The sequence below is a fragment of the Panthera onca genome, chromosome C1 (genome assembly GCF_046562875.1).
Source record: "Panthera onca isolate mPanOnc1 chromosome C1, mPanOnc1 haplotype 2, whole genome shotgun sequence".
NCBI lineage: Eukaryota > Metazoa > Chordata > Mammalia > Carnivora > Felidae > Panthera > Panthera onca.
In genome coordinates, this window is record NC_138346.1 from 220,617,093 (window position 1) to 220,633,245 (window position 16,153).

General features: G+C 64.7%; 2 protein-coding genes across 7 annotated transcripts in view; both read left to right on the forward strand.

The window, feature by feature from the left end:
• CFAP74 (cilia and flagella associated protein 74) overlaps window positions 1-13,107 on the forward strand; it is a 65,712-nt gene extending 52,605 nt beyond the window's left edge. For 3 of the 5 annotated variants that reach the window (XM_081796508.1, XM_081796510.1, XM_081796509.1), the window contains exons 24-39: window positions 251-424; window positions 1,186-1,319; window positions 3,120-3,396; window positions 4,369-4,467; window positions 5,513-5,652; window positions 6,298-6,432; window positions 6,600-6,709; window positions 6,818-6,873; window positions 7,010-7,129; window positions 7,379-7,534; window positions 8,399-8,531; window positions 9,529-9,683; window positions 9,895-10,027; window positions 10,198-10,385; window positions 10,595-10,729; window positions 10,874-13,107. In XM_081796508.1, coding sequence (XP_081652634.1) covers window positions 251-424; window positions 1,186-1,319; window positions 3,120-3,396; window positions 4,369-4,467; window positions 5,513-5,652; window positions 6,298-6,432; window positions 6,600-6,709; window positions 6,818-6,873; window positions 7,010-7,129; window positions 7,379-7,534; window positions 8,399-8,531; window positions 9,529-9,683; window positions 9,895-10,027; window positions 10,198-10,385; window positions 10,595-10,729; window positions 10,874-10,975 — 2,247 coding nt within the window. In that variant the 3' untranslated portion in view covers window positions 10,976-13,107. Of the gene's footprint in view, window positions 1-250; window positions 425-1,185; window positions 1,320-3,119; window positions 3,397-4,368; window positions 4,468-5,512; window positions 5,653-6,297; window positions 6,433-6,599; window positions 6,710-6,817; window positions 6,874-7,009; window positions 7,130-7,378; window positions 7,535-8,398; window positions 8,532-9,528; window positions 9,684-9,894; window positions 10,028-10,197; window positions 10,386-10,594; window positions 10,730-10,873 lie in introns of those variants that run through there. The other 2 variants (XM_081796511.1, XM_081796512.1) reach the window with 2 other exon arrangements.
• Window positions 13,108-14,014: 907 nt separating this feature from the next.
• Window positions 14,015-16,137, forward strand: TMEM52 (transmembrane protein 52). Of its 2 annotated transcripts, XM_081796515.1 has the most exons (5): window positions 14,022-14,142; window positions 14,228-14,271; window positions 14,365-14,424; window positions 14,987-15,165; window positions 15,245-16,137. In XM_081796515.1, exons 1-5 carry the CDS (start codon window positions 14,077-14,079, stop codon window positions 15,418-15,420), a joined length of 525 nt encoding a protein of 174 aa, XP_081652641.1. In that variant the 5' UTR covers window positions 14,022-14,076; the 3' UTR covers window positions 15,421-16,137. The 2 variants fall into 2 exon arrangements, with proteins under 2 accessions (XP_081652642.1, XP_081652641.1); XM_081796516.1 differs by lacking the exon at window positions 15,245-16,137 and having other exon boundaries at window positions 14,015-14,271; window positions 14,655-15,100.
• The last annotated feature ends 16 nt before the right edge of the window (window positions 16,138-16,153 follow it).

A 16,153-nucleotide genomic window follows, 5' to 3' on the forward strand; every position in this document is an offset into this window, starting at 1 on the left:
CGCGCGCGCGCACTCATTCCCTCCCGCGCCCCGCCCACCTGAGGCTCCTCCCCTCTTCTTTGGCACCTGCTTCCGTGCCCTCCCAAGTCAGGCACCACAGGGAAGTGGCCGAGACAAAGAGTCTCGTGTCTGGGAAAGGGCACACCGTCGGCTGCCAGGTGGACACAACGCTTGTGCCCTCCTTGTCGGTGGAAACATTTGCGGAGACGGATGGGCAGTGACCGGCGCCCCCTCGCCCTTTGCACTTCAGATCAAGCCGGTGGGGTTTACGGTACACGCGGTGGTCACCACCTCGGACCTGGAGCTCAGCCCCTCGGCAGTGGACTTTGGCCACTGCACCGTGTACGAGGCCGTCAGAACCCAAGTCAGCCTCTGCAACCTCTCCCTCCTGCCCCAGGGTTTTGGGTTCGTCGGGCTCCCCAAGGTGCCTCACTCGGTCGGGGAGGGGCACAGGGTGCGGGGACAGAGTCGGGAAGCTCTGGGGACGTACCGGGGCAGCTGCCACCCCAGGGTCCGGGCACCCAGCACCAGGTGGCCTCACCCCTCCCCAGGCCCCACGCCCACGCCAAGAGCCTCGGCCTGGCGTCTCCCCCTGCCCGTCCCTCTCCTCATCCCCACTGCCCGCACCACCGCCTCACCTCACCTCTCTCTGTCCCAGCCTCTCCCTCCCTCTCTGGCCCGCTGCCCTGCCAGGACTCGGGACTCCCCTCCCTCCCTTCCTTCCAGAACTCCTGCCTGCCTGGCCCTGCAGGGCAGCCGGGATGGGGCTCAGACCAGGCCGCCCCCCCCACCCCACCCACCCTCCACTTACATGCATGCAGACACACGTATGCATGCACGAACATCACACAGGGGTGTGCTCACGTACACGCACACGCTCACACATGCACATAGACGTGCTCGCATATACCCGTGATCACACGTGTGGTGACAGACGTGCTCACAGACATGCCGACACTCGCGTACACACGAACGCGCTCACAAACACCCACGTGCTGGTCTACGGTCGCTCCTCCACACACAGACATGCTTACACATGCCCGGACAGACAGACACTCGCATCCTCGCAGACACACTTGCACACACATGCGCTCACACCCCTGCCACGCGTGTCCACGCAGCCCCCGCGATAAGCCCCAGATCACCGTGTTCTCACTTCGGCGTCGACGGTTTTCCATCCGCCAGTTTGTGGACGTCCAGCCCAGTGACGGGTTTGGGACAATCCTGCCGCTGGAAACGCTGCAACTTGACGTGATCTTCCAGCCCACCAAGGCCAAGGAGTACAACTTCGAGCTCGTCTGCAAGTCGGAGATCAACCGGTGAGCCTGGCAGGCGAGGGGCGCGCAGAGGGCCCCGTTCGGCAGGTTCAGCTGGCTCCGTCCTCGAGCGCTGGCGGCCGGGTCGGCCGCGGGGCCGGGCTGAGACACCGCTGGCTGCAGGGACTTCAGACCCAGGCACAGGCTCCTGGGATCCGGAGCCTCGCACGCCGGGCCAGCTCGCCCATCTGTGTGCGTGCGTGCGCGCGTGCCTGTGTGTGTGTGAGTACATGTGCAGGAGAGCATGGGAGCACACACGTGTGGACGTGTGTGCGTTGTGTGTGGATGCACGTGTGGCCGTGTGTGTGCGAGTGTGTGCGGTGTATAGATTGCCCGTCTGCTCTCAGGAGGACCTGGACATGAGCCCCACTTGTGCTGACATGCTGTGTGATGGGAACAGACCCTGGACCTCCCTGAGCCTCCCGTTCCCACCCCGACAGATGGGACGGAGGAAGCGGTAGGGAGAGAAATCGAACAGGATGCAGACCGGGTGGCCCGGGATGAGGGGCCGGTTCCTGTTGCTGCCCGAGACCATCAGTCCCCAGTGAGGAACGTCCTCACTGTCCTGTGCGGGTGTCCAGCCGGGCGCTGGACCGCCTCCCCACAGAGCCGCGCCGCCCACCCGCCTCTAACCCTGACTCTTCTCCTGTCCCCACCTGCGTGCCAGCCTGTCTGGTCCTGCCTGGGGGCCTGGGCGGCCCCGGGTGGGGTCGGGCTGGCCAGGGCCCACGGGCCAAACCCTCTTCTGGTCCCGGGCATGTGACCATGGGCAGGAGCGGTGGCCACCCGGGATCTGACAGACTCGTGGGTGAGCAGGGATGAGTCCACGGGTGGGAAGAGTTGAGGGGGTGAAGTGCAGAGTTTGTGTATGTACTGAGTCCTGCACTTCATCCCCAACAATAACCCCAATGTCTCTCCACCCTCAAGGATTCGTTTTAACATTTAGAGCCTGTGGTCACACGACACCAAAAAATACATTTCATTATTTCAACATGTGAGCAACATTACCATCACAGAGCAGTGTCACGACATCAGCCTTTAAGGCATTAAAATATGTGTAATTGGGACGAAATCCAACAAGGAGAGCATAGTAGCAGTCAGGGTTCGAAGATCTGGACTGTAAACATCCCACCGGCTAAAGTAACAAATATCTGTTCTTTTTTTTTAAATACATTATCTTATTTTATTCATATTCCAGTCTGCTCACACATGGTCCAAGAACACTCGCCCACGGACAAACACACCCACACCACGGAGGTGTGTGGCCTACCTGTCTTTGTTTGAGACGGGTAATGACAGAAATGAACTCGCTAGGGTTTTAGATTCCTGTGCTCGTATTTAAAGAGCAGTTTATCAGTTTTATTGTTGTAATGTTTATTTTTGAGAGAAACAGAGAGAGAGAGACAGAACGTGAGCAGCGGAGGGGCAGAGAGAGAGAGGCGGACACAGAATCCTACGCGGCTCCAGGCTCCGAGCTGTCAGCACAGAGCCCAACGTGGGGCTCGGACTCGCGAACCGCGCAGTCACAACCTGAACCACCCAGGCGCCCCTATCCGTTTTATTTTCAAGTGTCAATGAGTGTTTAACAAAAATAAGCCAGAAATTCCCTCCTCAGCAAATTGGGATGAAATTTTTAACCGTCCACTTTAAATGTGTGCAGGGGTCTGTAGTATTTTCAAAAGATAGTAAAATTCGTCAATGAGATAGCAAAGCCTGAGCCACCGTCTCCGTTGGAGGCCACCTCCCACAGCACACGGCCCATGGCCAGCACCGCCTCTGAGCCGCCCACACCCACTCTTCCAGGTGCTTCAAGCTGTCGTGCCGAGCCGTGGGCGTCCGCCCGCCCCTGGGGCTGTCCCACTACCAGGTCAAGTTTGCAGCCACGTCCCTGTACCACACATCCGTGGCCACGCTGTACGTCATCAACTCTCACGTGAGCATGAGCTCACTGACTCACTCCACTCCCCGAGTCGGCTCCGAGGACGTCTCTCCCGTGGGGCCCACGACCTTCGAGTTCCTGCCGCCCCCCGACTCGCCCATCACCATCTCGCCCTTGGTGGGGACCGTGCTGCCAGGAAAGGCAGGTGTGGGCCCCCCAGGTGGGCCGGGCGGGGACGGGGGAGGCCTGGCCCGGCCCCAGAGGCAGGGGCACCCGCGGGCGGCTGACCCCACAAGCACCTGCCTGGGGGCTCTGGCAGTTTGGACTGAGGGCACACAGACCCCCGGACCTCCCAGCAGCTGGGCACAGAGGGCCTGGTCACCAGAAGAGCAGGGTGTCCGTCCACCCCATTGAGAAGGGGTCTCCTGCCTCTGCTCTGCCCGACAGAGCTAGGGGGCCTGGAGGCAGTGGTTCCTCTCAGCCAGTCCCAGGGCCACCCCAGCCTCCTGGGGCTTGGGGTAGCTGCCACAAGGGCCAAGTAAGGAGGGGCATGTGAACGTGCTGGGGACTCCTGGACCCTGGCAGGTTTCAATTAGTGTGGTTCTTTAAAATGCGTTTCTTTAAATTTAGCCAATACTGCCTAAGTATGGGTCCCCAAAAGGGGTGTTGCAGTTGGCTTCTGTGCTCCCTCCCTTCCTCTCCCTCCCTCTTTCCTTTATTCCCCCTTTCCTTTATTCTCTCCCCCCAACCCGTGCCACCTGCTCTGCCGCACGGTGTCCCGAGCACGGGGACACCTAGGATGAGCTTCTGTGGGGCCCGGGGCTGCCCCGCAGCTGCACCAGCCACAGAGACAGGTTAGGCTGGACAGCTGAACACGGTTTCCTTTCCCACTCGGGCCTCGTGAGCTGTGGGCGGGGTCTCCGTCGCCGGCCCCCCTACCCTACACGGTAAGAGTGGACTGGATGATCAGGCACTGGAACCTACCCAAGCCCCCAGGGGCAGTGCTCGGGGAGCACCTCCCTGGAAAGGGCCTTCACGAGCTGAAACCCCACAGGAGTGTCAGCGAGCCTGACGTGGGGGCACCCAGGAGAGGGGCACAGCGGGAGCTGAGGAGGGCGGGGCACCGGAGGGAGCCAGCTCCGCCCTCCGGGCTCGGGGCTCCTCTCTCTGCAGAGGTGCCTGGTCCAGGTGGCCTTCCGGCCCGTGCTCCCCACCAAGCTGATCCTCCAGGAAGCCCTCCAGACCCTGACCAAAGAAGCGGAGGTCAAGTCGGTACGTGGGGACATGGAGGAGAAGCGTGTGGGGCACGGGCTGGGGGGCTGAGGCTTCCTGCACTAAGGCTTTCAGCCGAACACCGGCACCACTTGAGGCTCCGGGCCCCGGGCCAGCTTGCCGGCAGCACTGCTGGGTCCCCAGAGGGCAGTTTCGGGAGGGCGAGCCACGGCAGGGCACGCTGACGGGCAGGTGTGGCTTCTTACAACCGGAAAGGAAAGCCCATGAAAACAGCCTCACACATGTAAACTTGAGGGGTGCCCGGGGGGCTCGGTGGGCTGAGCGTCCGACTTCGGCTCAGGTCGTGATCTCACGGTTCGTGGGTTCGAGCCCCGTGTCGGGCTCTGTGCTGACAGCATCCACCTGCTTCGGATCCTGCTTCGGATCCTCTGCCCACCCCTCCACCCCCGGCTCTCTCTCTCTCAAATAAATAAACACACACAAAAATGTGAACTTGACAGTATCAGCCCAGGGATAAACCCCACCAAGGGCCAGGCCCCGCTGCCCCAGCCGGCCCCAGAGAGGTTGCAGTACGTGGGCTCCTGCCAGGAGAGGGGGTCCCACGGACCCACAGAGCCGTGCAGTCACATGGCCCAGAGCGACGGCCGCCCACTGCCGCCCTGGGGACGCACGCTCGTCCGGCGTCCCGTGCCACCTCGAGCTGCTCCAGCACCCACGGGGGGAAGAAGCCCTCGCCTCCCCGCAGCGAGCGAGGGGAAGAGGCACCAGGAAGGAGGACCCCTGGTCCTGGGCGACCCTTTACCCCTCTTTTGCCTCAGTTCCCTTGTTGCTGAGGGCAAACATGAGTTGGTGCACAGGCCCACGGGGGTCTCTGCACTGGGAGCCTTGTGTCTCCCTCTGGACACTCACCTGTCTCCGTTGCACCTGCAGTCAGTCTTCCTGATGGAGCCGCTTGGTGTTCGGGTCCCCATCCCCTTCAAACCGATGCCCCTGGGGTTCCTGCAGGAGTCAGTCTGCCAGGGGCCACAGCAGCTCCCCCTCACAGCCCCTGCTGGGCTGAGCAGGGCTGGCCTCCACCCCGCAGCCCTGCAGAGACACGGTCACCCAGAAGAAGGACCTAAGGAGACAGTCCTTCTCCACGCTGCGGCTGCAGGGCCGGGACCACCCGCCCCGGGCCTCCACCACCCAGGCTGCCAAGCTGCAGAAACTGGACCTCAAGCCCAGGTAGGCCCAAGAGAAGGCCACACCTCCCTCCGGGCCCGTCTGATGAGACCCCACCCTGACCCCCATGGAGACTTTCCCCACAGAAGGCCTGGAGCAGAGCTGTTTTGAACCATGTGACCGCAAGTCCAGGGCCGGGCCGGCTTGAGACACGGTTGAATCTGGGCACCGCCTCGAGGCCCCTCAAGCTCTGGCTTCCGAGGCATCTGCCCACCGCATTCTCCTGGGCCCGGTGTCCCTGTGCGCAGCCTCACGCCGCGGGCTGGGGGAGACCCTGCTGTCCCTGACCCCTGTATTCCCAGCTCAGCAACCCCAGCCTCCCCGGGTGCAGAGTGAGGCTGGGAGAGCTCTGACGGGCTCAAGTCACTTGCCCACCCTGGACCCTTGCCTGGGGCCCCAGGAACACGGCCCTCCGGTTAGGTGCCTGATCGGCACCCTGGGGTAGGGGAGGGCCCCCCAGGAAGCAGGGAAGGGTGGGAAAGCCAGCTGGTCAGACATACCTGGGACGGCCACAGCCGGGCAGAGCCCCGGGGAAGCTGCCCCTTACCCCTCCGGCCCGGGGCCCGGGAGAGTGTGGCAGGGCCCCCCGGGGCTTCTGGGGACAGTGTGGGTACAGGGGCGTGAGTGTGCGCTGCTGCTTAATTCCAGTTCGGACGAGTACCAGGCTGCCCAGGCCACCCTGGCCAGATCTTTCCAGGGGAGGTTTGACAAGTTTGTGGTTCCCTGTGTCGTTGCCAGTGGTGACACTGAAGACAGGAAGGGGACGGAACCCCTGAGCTTCAGGTGCAGTGCTCTGGTGGGGGAGGGGGTGTCTTCCAGAAAGTGGCTGTCCATCCTCTGCTACGAACCAGTTCTGGGGGCCCGGAGGGAAGGGCACGGAGGCTGAAGCGGGCAGGGCGAGGGCGGAGTGCAGAGCACAGCGCCCTCAGCACACCCTGCCCCACCCCCAGTCCCCACAATACCCTGTACCTGGAGCTGTGGTGTCCAGCCGTGGCACCGTCTCTCGTGGTGACCTCCGACAGAGGCAAAACCATCTTCAACTTCGGTGACATCGCTGTAGGTGAGCTCCAGTTGGGCCCAGCCCCCCATGCACACCCCCGCCCCGGGGGCCCAGGCCTGGGTTCCCACACCCCACCCCCCGGGCCTCTGACTCACCACCCTATTTCAGGACACTGTGGCATAAAAAAGGTCTCCATCCAGAACATCTCCCCCGAGGACCTCACCGTATCCTTGTCCACACCCAGCCCGGGAAGCTCGCGGGGACCCAGGTGGCTCGCGGGGGTGGGAGGGGGCAGCTGGGGGGGGTGGGGGGGGGCTGCAGCCCTGCTCTTGCCACCTCTCCTTGACACCGGGCCCACAGGTGGAGTTCTCCGTGCTGAACCCCAGTGGCCCCTTCATCCTGCTGACCCCCATCAGCAAGCTGCCTGCAGGCGAGACCCAGGTCCTGACACTGTCCTTCTCTCCCCGGGAGAGCATCTTGGTGAGTCCGGGGCCCACATGCTGCAGCCCGTGCGCTTGCGTCCCCGGAGGCAGTTGGTCCCCCGCACCGCCCCCCGCCCCCCCCCCCCCCCCCCCCCCGCTGCCGGGCCTCACCTCTGGCGGGCAAGCAGGAGGAGGCTAGGGAGCTCGATCACTCTGCTCCAGTCTGCCCCGACCCAGCTGCTCCCAGAGCCCCAGCACACGCCTCCGACAGATGTCTGCTCCGTGCTAATGGACGTGGTCTTCTCAGGCCCGAGAAACACTGGACATCATCACCAAGAGAGACACGCTGTCTCTGACCCTCATGGGTACTGGCGTGGCATCCACGATCACGTGCTCCATCGAAGGGGACGTCCTCGACATGGGTTACGTGATTGCCGGAGAGTCTGTGTCCTCAAGCTTCAAGGTGAAACACGTCACGGGGGACCTGGTGCCTGCCCCGGCCTCCTAGGAGAGGGCTCCACCCTGGGAGGGGTCAGACCCGCCTTGGTAGGGGAGCTAGTGGAGGCCCCCCCCGCCATCCGGCCCCTACCTCCAGCAGCTGCCGCCTCCACTGCCCAATCCAGCAGGGGGAAGGCTGAGCGTGCCCCTCCCTCCATGCCTCACCAGCTCCGCCTCTTAGTGCTCCTTGTCTTCCTGCCTCAGGGCCTTTGCAGGAGCCACCCCACCTGGGATGAGGAGGAGCTCAGCTCAGGCACTGCTGTGGAGGGTGGGGGTGGGGTTACAGACTTTCCTGGTGACGTGACACTGCCCTGTGGCCTCCCACCCCCTGTGGGAGGGCAGGCCTGGCTCCCTATGTCTCTCCAATGTCTGAGGGACTCACCAGCCTTGGGATCAAGCAGCCAACTGCTTCCTCCACCGGCTTAGGTCGGGACCTGGCACCGGGTCCAGGACAGGGATTCCCTGAAGTGTTTATTGAGGAGGAGCACTCTCAGAGACGGGGCGAGGGTGTTGGTTCAGCTGAAGGCCAGCCTGAGCCTGGCAGAGGGGGGCGCTGTGGAGCCCAAGGCGCACCACCACGGAGTTTCCCTCCCCGAGGCGCGTGGAGGGGGCTGGGCGCACCGGCCGGGAAAGGGGGGTAACGTGAGGCTGGGTGAGATGGACCAGCAGCCCAGGAAAGTGCCGGGAGCAAGGCGAAAACGGTTGGGCCGGAGGGCGGCTGGACAGCCAGCAGGGCGTGACCCCCAGCGAGGGCGAGCTGAGATCCCCTTCGCAGTGACCCGCGCGCCGGCGGTGGACGGCAATGCGCTGAAGGTCCCTGTCCTCACAGCTGCAGAACAGCTCGGCGCTGCCCATCAGGTTCTCCATGCAGCTGGACAGCCTCTCCAGCTCCAGGAGGGGCAAAAGCCAGCAGCGGCTGCCGCAGTTCCTCGCCTTTCCGGCCCAGAGGACTGAAGTCGTGGGTGAGCTGGGGGGCGGGGGCGCGGGGCGGCTGCTGGGGAGGGCAGGTGCGAGCGGAGAGCGAGCCCTGGGGGCGGGGCAGGGGTGGGACTTGGGGCGGGGGGCGCGGCCGGGTAGTGAGGTGGGCGAGGACGGGGCAGGGGTGGAGCTTGAGGCGGGGCGCGGCCCGGGTGGGGCGGAGGGCGGGGAAGGGGTGGAGCTTGGGCGGGAGGCAGGGGGGCTCGGGGGGGGGGTGGGGCGGGCAGGGGTGGAACTTGGGGCGAGGAGGCGCGGCCCGGGTGGGGTGGAGGGCGGGGCAGGGGTGGAGCTTGGGGCGGAGGGCGCGGCCTGGGTGGGGCGGGGACGGGGCAGGGGTGGAGCTTGGGGTGGGGCGCGGCCCGGGTGGGGCGGAGGGCGAGGCAGGAGTGGTGGGGGAGGGGAGGGGGTGGAGCTTGGGGAGGGCGCGGCCCGGGGCAGGGGTGGTGTGGGGGGGCGGGACGGGGGTGGAGCTTGGGGCGGAGGGCGCGGCCCGGGTGGGGCGAGGACGGGGCAGGGGTGGAGCTTGAGGCGGGGCGCGGCCCGGGTGGGGCGGAGGGCGGGGAAGGGGTGGAGCTTGGGCGGGAGGCAGGGGGGGCTCGGGGGGGGGCGGGCAGGGGTGGAACTTGGGGCGGAGGGCGCGGCCTGGGTGGGGCGGGGAAGGGGCAGGGGTGGAGCTTGGGGCGGGGCGCGGCCCGGGGCAGGAGTGGTGGGGGAGGGGAGGGGGTGGAGCTTGGGGAGAGCGCGGCCCGGGGCAGGGGTGGTGTGGGGGGCGGGACGGGGGTGGAGCGCGGGGCGGGGGGGGGGGGGGCGCGGCCCGGGTGGGGCGGGGACGGGGCAGGGGTGGAGCGCGGGGCAGGGGCGGGGCTTGGGGCGGTTGCGGGGGCGCTGCGGGCAGTGGATTGGTTGGGGGCCAGAGCGTCGGGCTGGTGAGGGGCGCTGCAGGCGGAGTGAGGGACCCACACGTTGCCGACCTTCCCGCAGGCACCCAAAACCACAGCGGCCAGAGCGTGTTCAGCGTGATCCCCGTCGAGGGCGTCATAGACCCCGGCAAGACGCAGGACTTCACCGTGACCTTTAGCCCGGACCACGAGAGCCGTTACTTCTCGGACAGGCTGCAGGTGGTGCTCTTCGGAAAGGTGCGGCTCCCCCCTTCCCGCGTGTCCGGGGCCCTTCCGGCCTTCCCTGCCTGCCCCCCTTTGGAGACCCTGGCCCGTGCCTGAGGGCTCCTCGCCGGGCTGGGTGTCGTCAAGTGGAGAGCCCACTGTCCCCGGTTCCACGGTCCCCCTTCCTCCTGGAGCCCCCCGTCACGAGGACTTGGAATGAGACTGCTATGGTCCTTGTCCCCAGAAACTCTCCCACCAGATTCTTCTGAAGGGCGCGGCCCGTGAGCACATGATGTTCGTAGAGGGTGGAGACCCCCTGGACGTGCCTGTGGAGTCCCTGACCGTGATCCCCACCTACGACCCTGAGCACAGAGAAGGTGTGTTCTCTGAGGTGTGGGAGCCCCCTCGTGGGGTGTGAGGACAGTAGGAGGAGCTGCCCGCCTGCACCCTTAGCCCTAGGAAGCCTGAAGGGTGGGGTGGGCATTCTGGCCCATCCCCCAGAGGGTGATTTCCTGAGGACCAGCTAACCCCTAGGCACCTCCCTCAGGCCCCGGGTGGCACAGCCCCCCACACACTGGCCCCCAGCCGGGTCCTCTGTCTCCAGAAGCCGAGGAGCTGAAGCCCATCCTGGTGACCCTGGATTACGTCCAGCTGGACACAGACATGCCAGCCCCTCCTGCCACCCGAGAGCTGCAGGTGGGCTGCATCCGGACCACCCAGCTGTCTCCAAAGAAGGTGACCAGGTCCACCCGGCCCCTCTGCAGTGTCCCCTGCCCCGGGTAGCCTGGTCCCTCCTGGCTTTGCCCCTTGGTGGATGTGGGTGGGCAGCCTGCCGGTCAGGGCTGAGAGGGCAGGTGGAGTCGGGCATCCTCGACCCCTGTCACACTGCTTCCTGGGCGCTGTGCCCCGCCTGCCGGCCTACCTGTAACCCCAGTGCCCTGCAGACCGTCGAGTTCAGCCTGGGCGGCGCCGCATCTCTGCAGCACAAGGGCTTCACCATTGAGCCCTCCAGAGGCTTCGTGGAGCGTGGCCAGACCAAGACCATCAGCATCTCCTGGCTGCCACCTGCAGACTTTGACGTAGGTGCCACAGACTCTGGCCAGGGAGCGCTGGGAGGGATGATGCCCCCGCCCCACCCAGGTTGGGGGCTGTTGGGCGGGCCCTGGGCAGGTGAAGTGGGCAGTCGACTGAGGGGCTCCTTCCTTCCTCCCCGCCCGTTCCAGCTGGATCATCCACTCGTGGTGTCAGCCCTGCTGCAGCTCAAGGGGGATGTGAAGGAGACTTACAAGGTCTTCTTTGTAGCCCAGGTGGTGAGCGGCCCCTGAGGCCACAGGAGTCTCTCCACACACCTCCTGCTCTCTCTTGAAGCCCTCCTGTGGTCCGCAAACCAGGACAAGCCACCCACAGGCCTGGGACCTGGGCATCCCCTGCTGGGCAAACTCAAACGTGCAGCCCTCTTCATGGCCCTATGGCCGGGGCACCCCAGCCCTGCAGGCATGGCTGCCTCCTGCTGACCTGGACCCAGCAAGTCTAGAGGCCAAGAGCACCCCTCCCTGGCCCCGCTGAGAACAAGGCAACAAGGCCAGTCCTACCCACACGTACTCTTACCCTGAGCCCCTCAGAGCCCCCAGCCCCACCAGTACCCTCCTGCCCAGCCTTTAGAAGCCCTGGTGCGGGGAAGAGCTGCCCCCACAAGTCTGCCAATAAACCTTCTGAGCTGCTTCGTACAGGCCTGCTGTGTGGGATGCACACTGAATGAGAGATGGGGACAGAGCCCTGGGGAGGCAGCCCCGTGCCTTCTACCCCACCCCACCCCCACCATGCACACAGATCAGTCCATATGATGAACTCTGCCCCTCTGGAGGGTGGGTGCCTGGAGCATTGGGGGAACAGGTAGCAGGACAGGGTGCTGGGGGTAGAGGGCTGGAGTTGAGACAAGCCCAGACCTAGGAGGCCCATCAAGGAGGGAGAAGGGTACAGGCGGCTTCAAAGCCAGGGTGACCCCTTAGGCTTCTCTGCTGCTCCCAAGTTTCAGGTTCCCTGGTGACCCTAAGCAAGGAGGGACCAAATGTGGGGGACTCATGCTCGTGTCCTCCTTCAGAGCTAAGCTGGGGTCCGGGGTGAGACCCAGAACATGAGTTTGGTTTTCCATTTTTCTGGAACGAGTCCAGGCTCAGCCTTCTGGGCTCCAACAGGTCCTTCAAGGTAGAAGCCCCCACAGGCCATACAATACTCTTTGGAGTTCAGAATGTACCCATACCCCAGCCCCTGCCTTCTGGATAGTGCTGGTTGGACAGCGACCCCACAGAGCGCATCCAGTCTGGCCCCCCATGCACAGCATAGGCAACCCACCAAGCCTAGTCTCGCACCTGCCACCAGGAGAGCAGGAATGGAGGGTGTGATGCATCTGGGGACCATCCTGGGCACAGGCTTCGGGATACCAGCTTGGAGCCACCTGCCCTAGCCCCGGTTCCTTGGTGCCCTTCATCCCTGGAAGCCTGCCATCTCCCTAACCTCAGGCCAGTGACAGTGACCCTAAAGTACTGTTTTGCAGGACTTCTGTCTGTGCCCTCACCAGTGCTGTCCAGCCATAGCCCAAGCCACTTTCTCACTAGGTAAGAGGAGAAGGCAGGTCCAGCAGCCCAGGCCAAACCCAGGCTCCAGGAGGGCCTGCTCCCTGCAGGCCATGGTCCTTGCGTCCTGCTCTGGCTAGTGGGCAGGAGGGGTAAGCCACTGTCTTGTAAACCCCGGCCTAGCTCTCCTGCTAACAGGCCCTGGTACTCACTGGCCAAGGCTCTGTCTGAACTCCTGTGCACTGGCTGGACTTCTGTCCATCCTTCTCCCTCCCATCCTGAGTTGGGCCTCCCAAGGCAGTGAAGGCGAGAAGGAGGAGGAAAGATGGTCAGGAGCCAAACTTAGCCAGCTTGGCTACAGCAGGGTGAGCAAGGGGGCCCTTGCGGGGGTGGAGGGGGGTGGGGGGGCCTGGCACAGCCTGGAGGTGTGGGACAGCTTCCAGGCAAAGCCCAGGTCAAGATCAAGCAAGATCAAAGAGCAGGTGCCTGGCAGGTCCAGGTGGGAGAGCCAAGCCCAGGAGGCCCTCCCAATGGGGGAGATGCCTGTAGAGTATGTCTTGAGTGCAATTAAGAATCTAGAAATCTAGAAGAGATGAACAATAGAGAAAAAAAAAATTTGGCAATCCATTTAGAAGGTCCAACATCTGGGGCGCCTGGGTGGCTCAGTCGGTTGAGTGACCGACTTCGGCTCAGGTCAAAAGTGGAGGCGGGGGGTGCCTGGGTGGCTAAGTCGGTTGAGTGTCTGACTATTGGCTTCAGCTCAAGTCAAGATTTCACAACTTGTGGGATCGAGCCCCCCATCAGACTCTTCACTGACAGCATGGAGCCTGCTTGGGATTCTCTCTCTCCCTCTCTCTCTGCCCCTGCCCTGCTCTCTCTCTCTCTCTCAAAATAAATAACCTTTAAAAAAGAAAAAGAAAAGAAAGGTCAAAGGTAGCTTCTCTCCCCCCCCCCCACTCTCCCCAAACAAGACAGACCACCCTGCATCTTGCTGTACCAACCTCCTCCCTTAGCGTGACCACCGGTGGTGGAGCAGAGGGGAGAGGAAACCGACGAGCGCACTCAGCCTGGTGAGAAGAGCGGGGAGGTGCCAGAAATGGCCCCCAGTCTTTCCTAGAAGAATGGACAGCGGGCATTGTCACGGCCAGGCCCAGACACCACAGAGGCCACATTCCCTGGGTTGAGCATGGCTTTCAAGGCGAAGTGCGCCTGAAACGTGGTTTGCTTCCAGGGTACCGCAACGGCCGGGAACCAGGGTTGGAATCCGGGTGGGCTTGGCCCGGGCAGCCCCAGGCAGTGAGCGCCCGCAGCGCGCCACCAAAATAAATACCGTTGAACAACACGCTTAGAACCCCCCAGAGTCTTGACTGTTGAAACCCTTCACCTTGAGCGCCGCGGTGTGTGAGTTGGCCCACATGTGTCCTGGCTGCCGCCCTCCGAAGCCACACACCCTGTGCAGCCCTGGGCACAACAGGGCTGGCCCGGTCCGCACCGAGCCTGACTGCAGGACAGGCCTGGCCCGGCCGGGATGGGGGCTCTGCACCGCGCGGAGGGCGAGAACCTCCCCCACCCCGCGACCCGAGGCTCTGAGACGCGGAAAAGACCACCCGGCGGTCGCGGCCGTGCGGCGGGACCCATATTGGGCGCGGCTTCAAGGGGCGGTGCCTCTAGTGGGCGGGGCTCTAGGTCGGGGGCTCCGGGGTGTGGCCACGGGACCGGGCCTCCGATGGGCGGGGCCTGCAGGGGCGGGGCCTCGTGAAGCGGCTCGGCTGTCGTGGGGCGGGGTCTGCGCGGGGCGGAGCCTCCATAAAGGGGCGCGGCGGGCGGGCTCAGGCTCCCTGTCCGTGCCGAACATGGTAGTGGGGGTGCCGGCCGCCCGGGGGCTCCTGCTGCTGCCGCCGCTCCTGCAGCTGCCGCAGGTGGGTCGGCGGCGCTCGGCGCGGGCACCGCGGGGCGGGTGTGAGCTCGGCGCGCCCCGGCCCGGGCTCACCCCTGTCCCCACAGGTGGCGCTGGGCTTCGGAGACGGCAGCTGCGACCCCTCGGACCTGTAAGTCAGGGGGGTGGGAGCCGGGGCCTGGCCCCGCCCTGTCGGGAGGCTCGGGCGGGGCGCTCGACCCTGCTGGTGCCCCACCTGCTCCAGGTGCCGCCGTCCCCGCAGGTGCCCGCCCCAGGCCCGCTGGAGCAGCCTGTGGCACGTGGGGTAAGTGGAGGCCTCGGCGCCGAGCCGGGTCCGACGGTTCTCCCCTGGCCGGGCCCACCAGACCCCGAACCCTCTCGGCTGAGTCGCCAGGACCTCCTGCCCTCAGCACCAGGGCAGCCAGCCTCCCACGTGGGCCCTGCCCCGATCCGGGACAGCTCTGGGCACACAGGCCCTTGGCTGGACTTCCTTTCACCGCTTGCTTCCCACCCCCTCCTTCTTCACCCCTGCAGGAGGCCCCCTTGAGCGCGGTCATCGGTCTGGGCACAGGATTGTGCAGATGGCCTGGGACAGTGTGTCCTGGGAGTGAGCCCAAGGCACTTGTGGCCAGCCCTGGAGACAGCCAGGACAGGCCCAGCAGCAAGAGGCCAGGAGGGGCCAGCTCCTCAGGCCCAGCTCTGGCCTGGTGAAAGGTCTCTGGCCTGGAGAGACACTCGTTCTCTGGTTTTCTTTTATCCTGCCCGTTGTCCTGTCTTGGGCAGTCGGGCCCTGACTGCCCCTGGGGAGCAGGCTCCTGGTGGCCAGGGGTCAGTCCAGTGGTAGGCTCCCGCTCCTCCCTGCACAGGCTTATCTTACTCGCTGTCCTTCTGCTGCTGCTGTGCGGGGTCACAGCCAGCTGTGTCCGGTTCTGCTGCCTCCGGAAGCGGGCACACACCCAGCCACACCTGCCAGCAACACCTCAGCCTTGTGGCCTGACGGTCAGCCCTACAGACAGTGACAGCCCGGTGCACAGCACTGTGACTTGTGAGTGCCTGCAGGGGGAGTGGGGGGGCGAGTGAGAGCCAGACTTATCCCCACACAAACCCACTCTGGTTCCCTGCAGCTTACAGTTCTGTGCAGTATCCGCTGGGCACGCGGCTGCCTCTGCCCTTTGGGGAGCTGGACCTCGACTCCATGACCCCTCCTGCCTACAGCCCGTATGCCCCTGAGCTGCCACCCTCCTACGAAGAGGCTGTCAAGATGTCCAAACCCAGACAGGAAGAGCCACCCTCCTCTTAGTAATCCAGTCCTCTCCCCGGGGCCTGAGGCCTAGAGACATCGGCAGGGCCCCGGGAGCCAGGCTCCGGTGCCCAGCACCCCTGGCTGTAGCCCTGGTGCCCCTCAAAGGCAGAGGAAGGTCCTCTTGAACCTCCCAGTGCTGCCGGCCACCCCGTGCTCAGAGGGACCCGGTGCGAGGGCACTTGCAGCCGGGGACCCCCCAGCACACCCCTACCACCCTTCCCCAGGGAAGGCTGGCCGTCCGCACATTGCTGCAGCCCTGGCCTCGTTGCTGTGTAACGCCAGGCAGCCAAGCCGGCCGGCCTTGTGTTGGCCACACACACACACACACACACACACACAGCACACACAGGCATGCACACGAGGGCTGCTGCATTCAGCCCTGACCCCACAGGCCTAAGCCTCAGGCTGGCCGTGACAACCCTGGCTTTTGGAGACAGAATAAAATTTGTCCCTAAGTGATCTCCCTCTGTAGGCGCTCCGGGAGGGGCCTGTGGGTGGTCACCCCCCTCCCCCATGCAGGCAGGCAGGGCAAATGGTAGTCTTCGCCCTGCCCCCAACCTGGCCTTCAGGCTGCCGTCCAGAGCCCAGAGCTGGGCAGCGGGAGGGACAGGCCATGTGCCATGGCTGCCTGGACAAAACCCTCTCCTCTCTCCAGACCCACATCTCTGTCAGCCCCTCCTTTCTGGGCTATGGACAGTAAAGCACACATGAGTCTGTCTGGAGTGTTTAT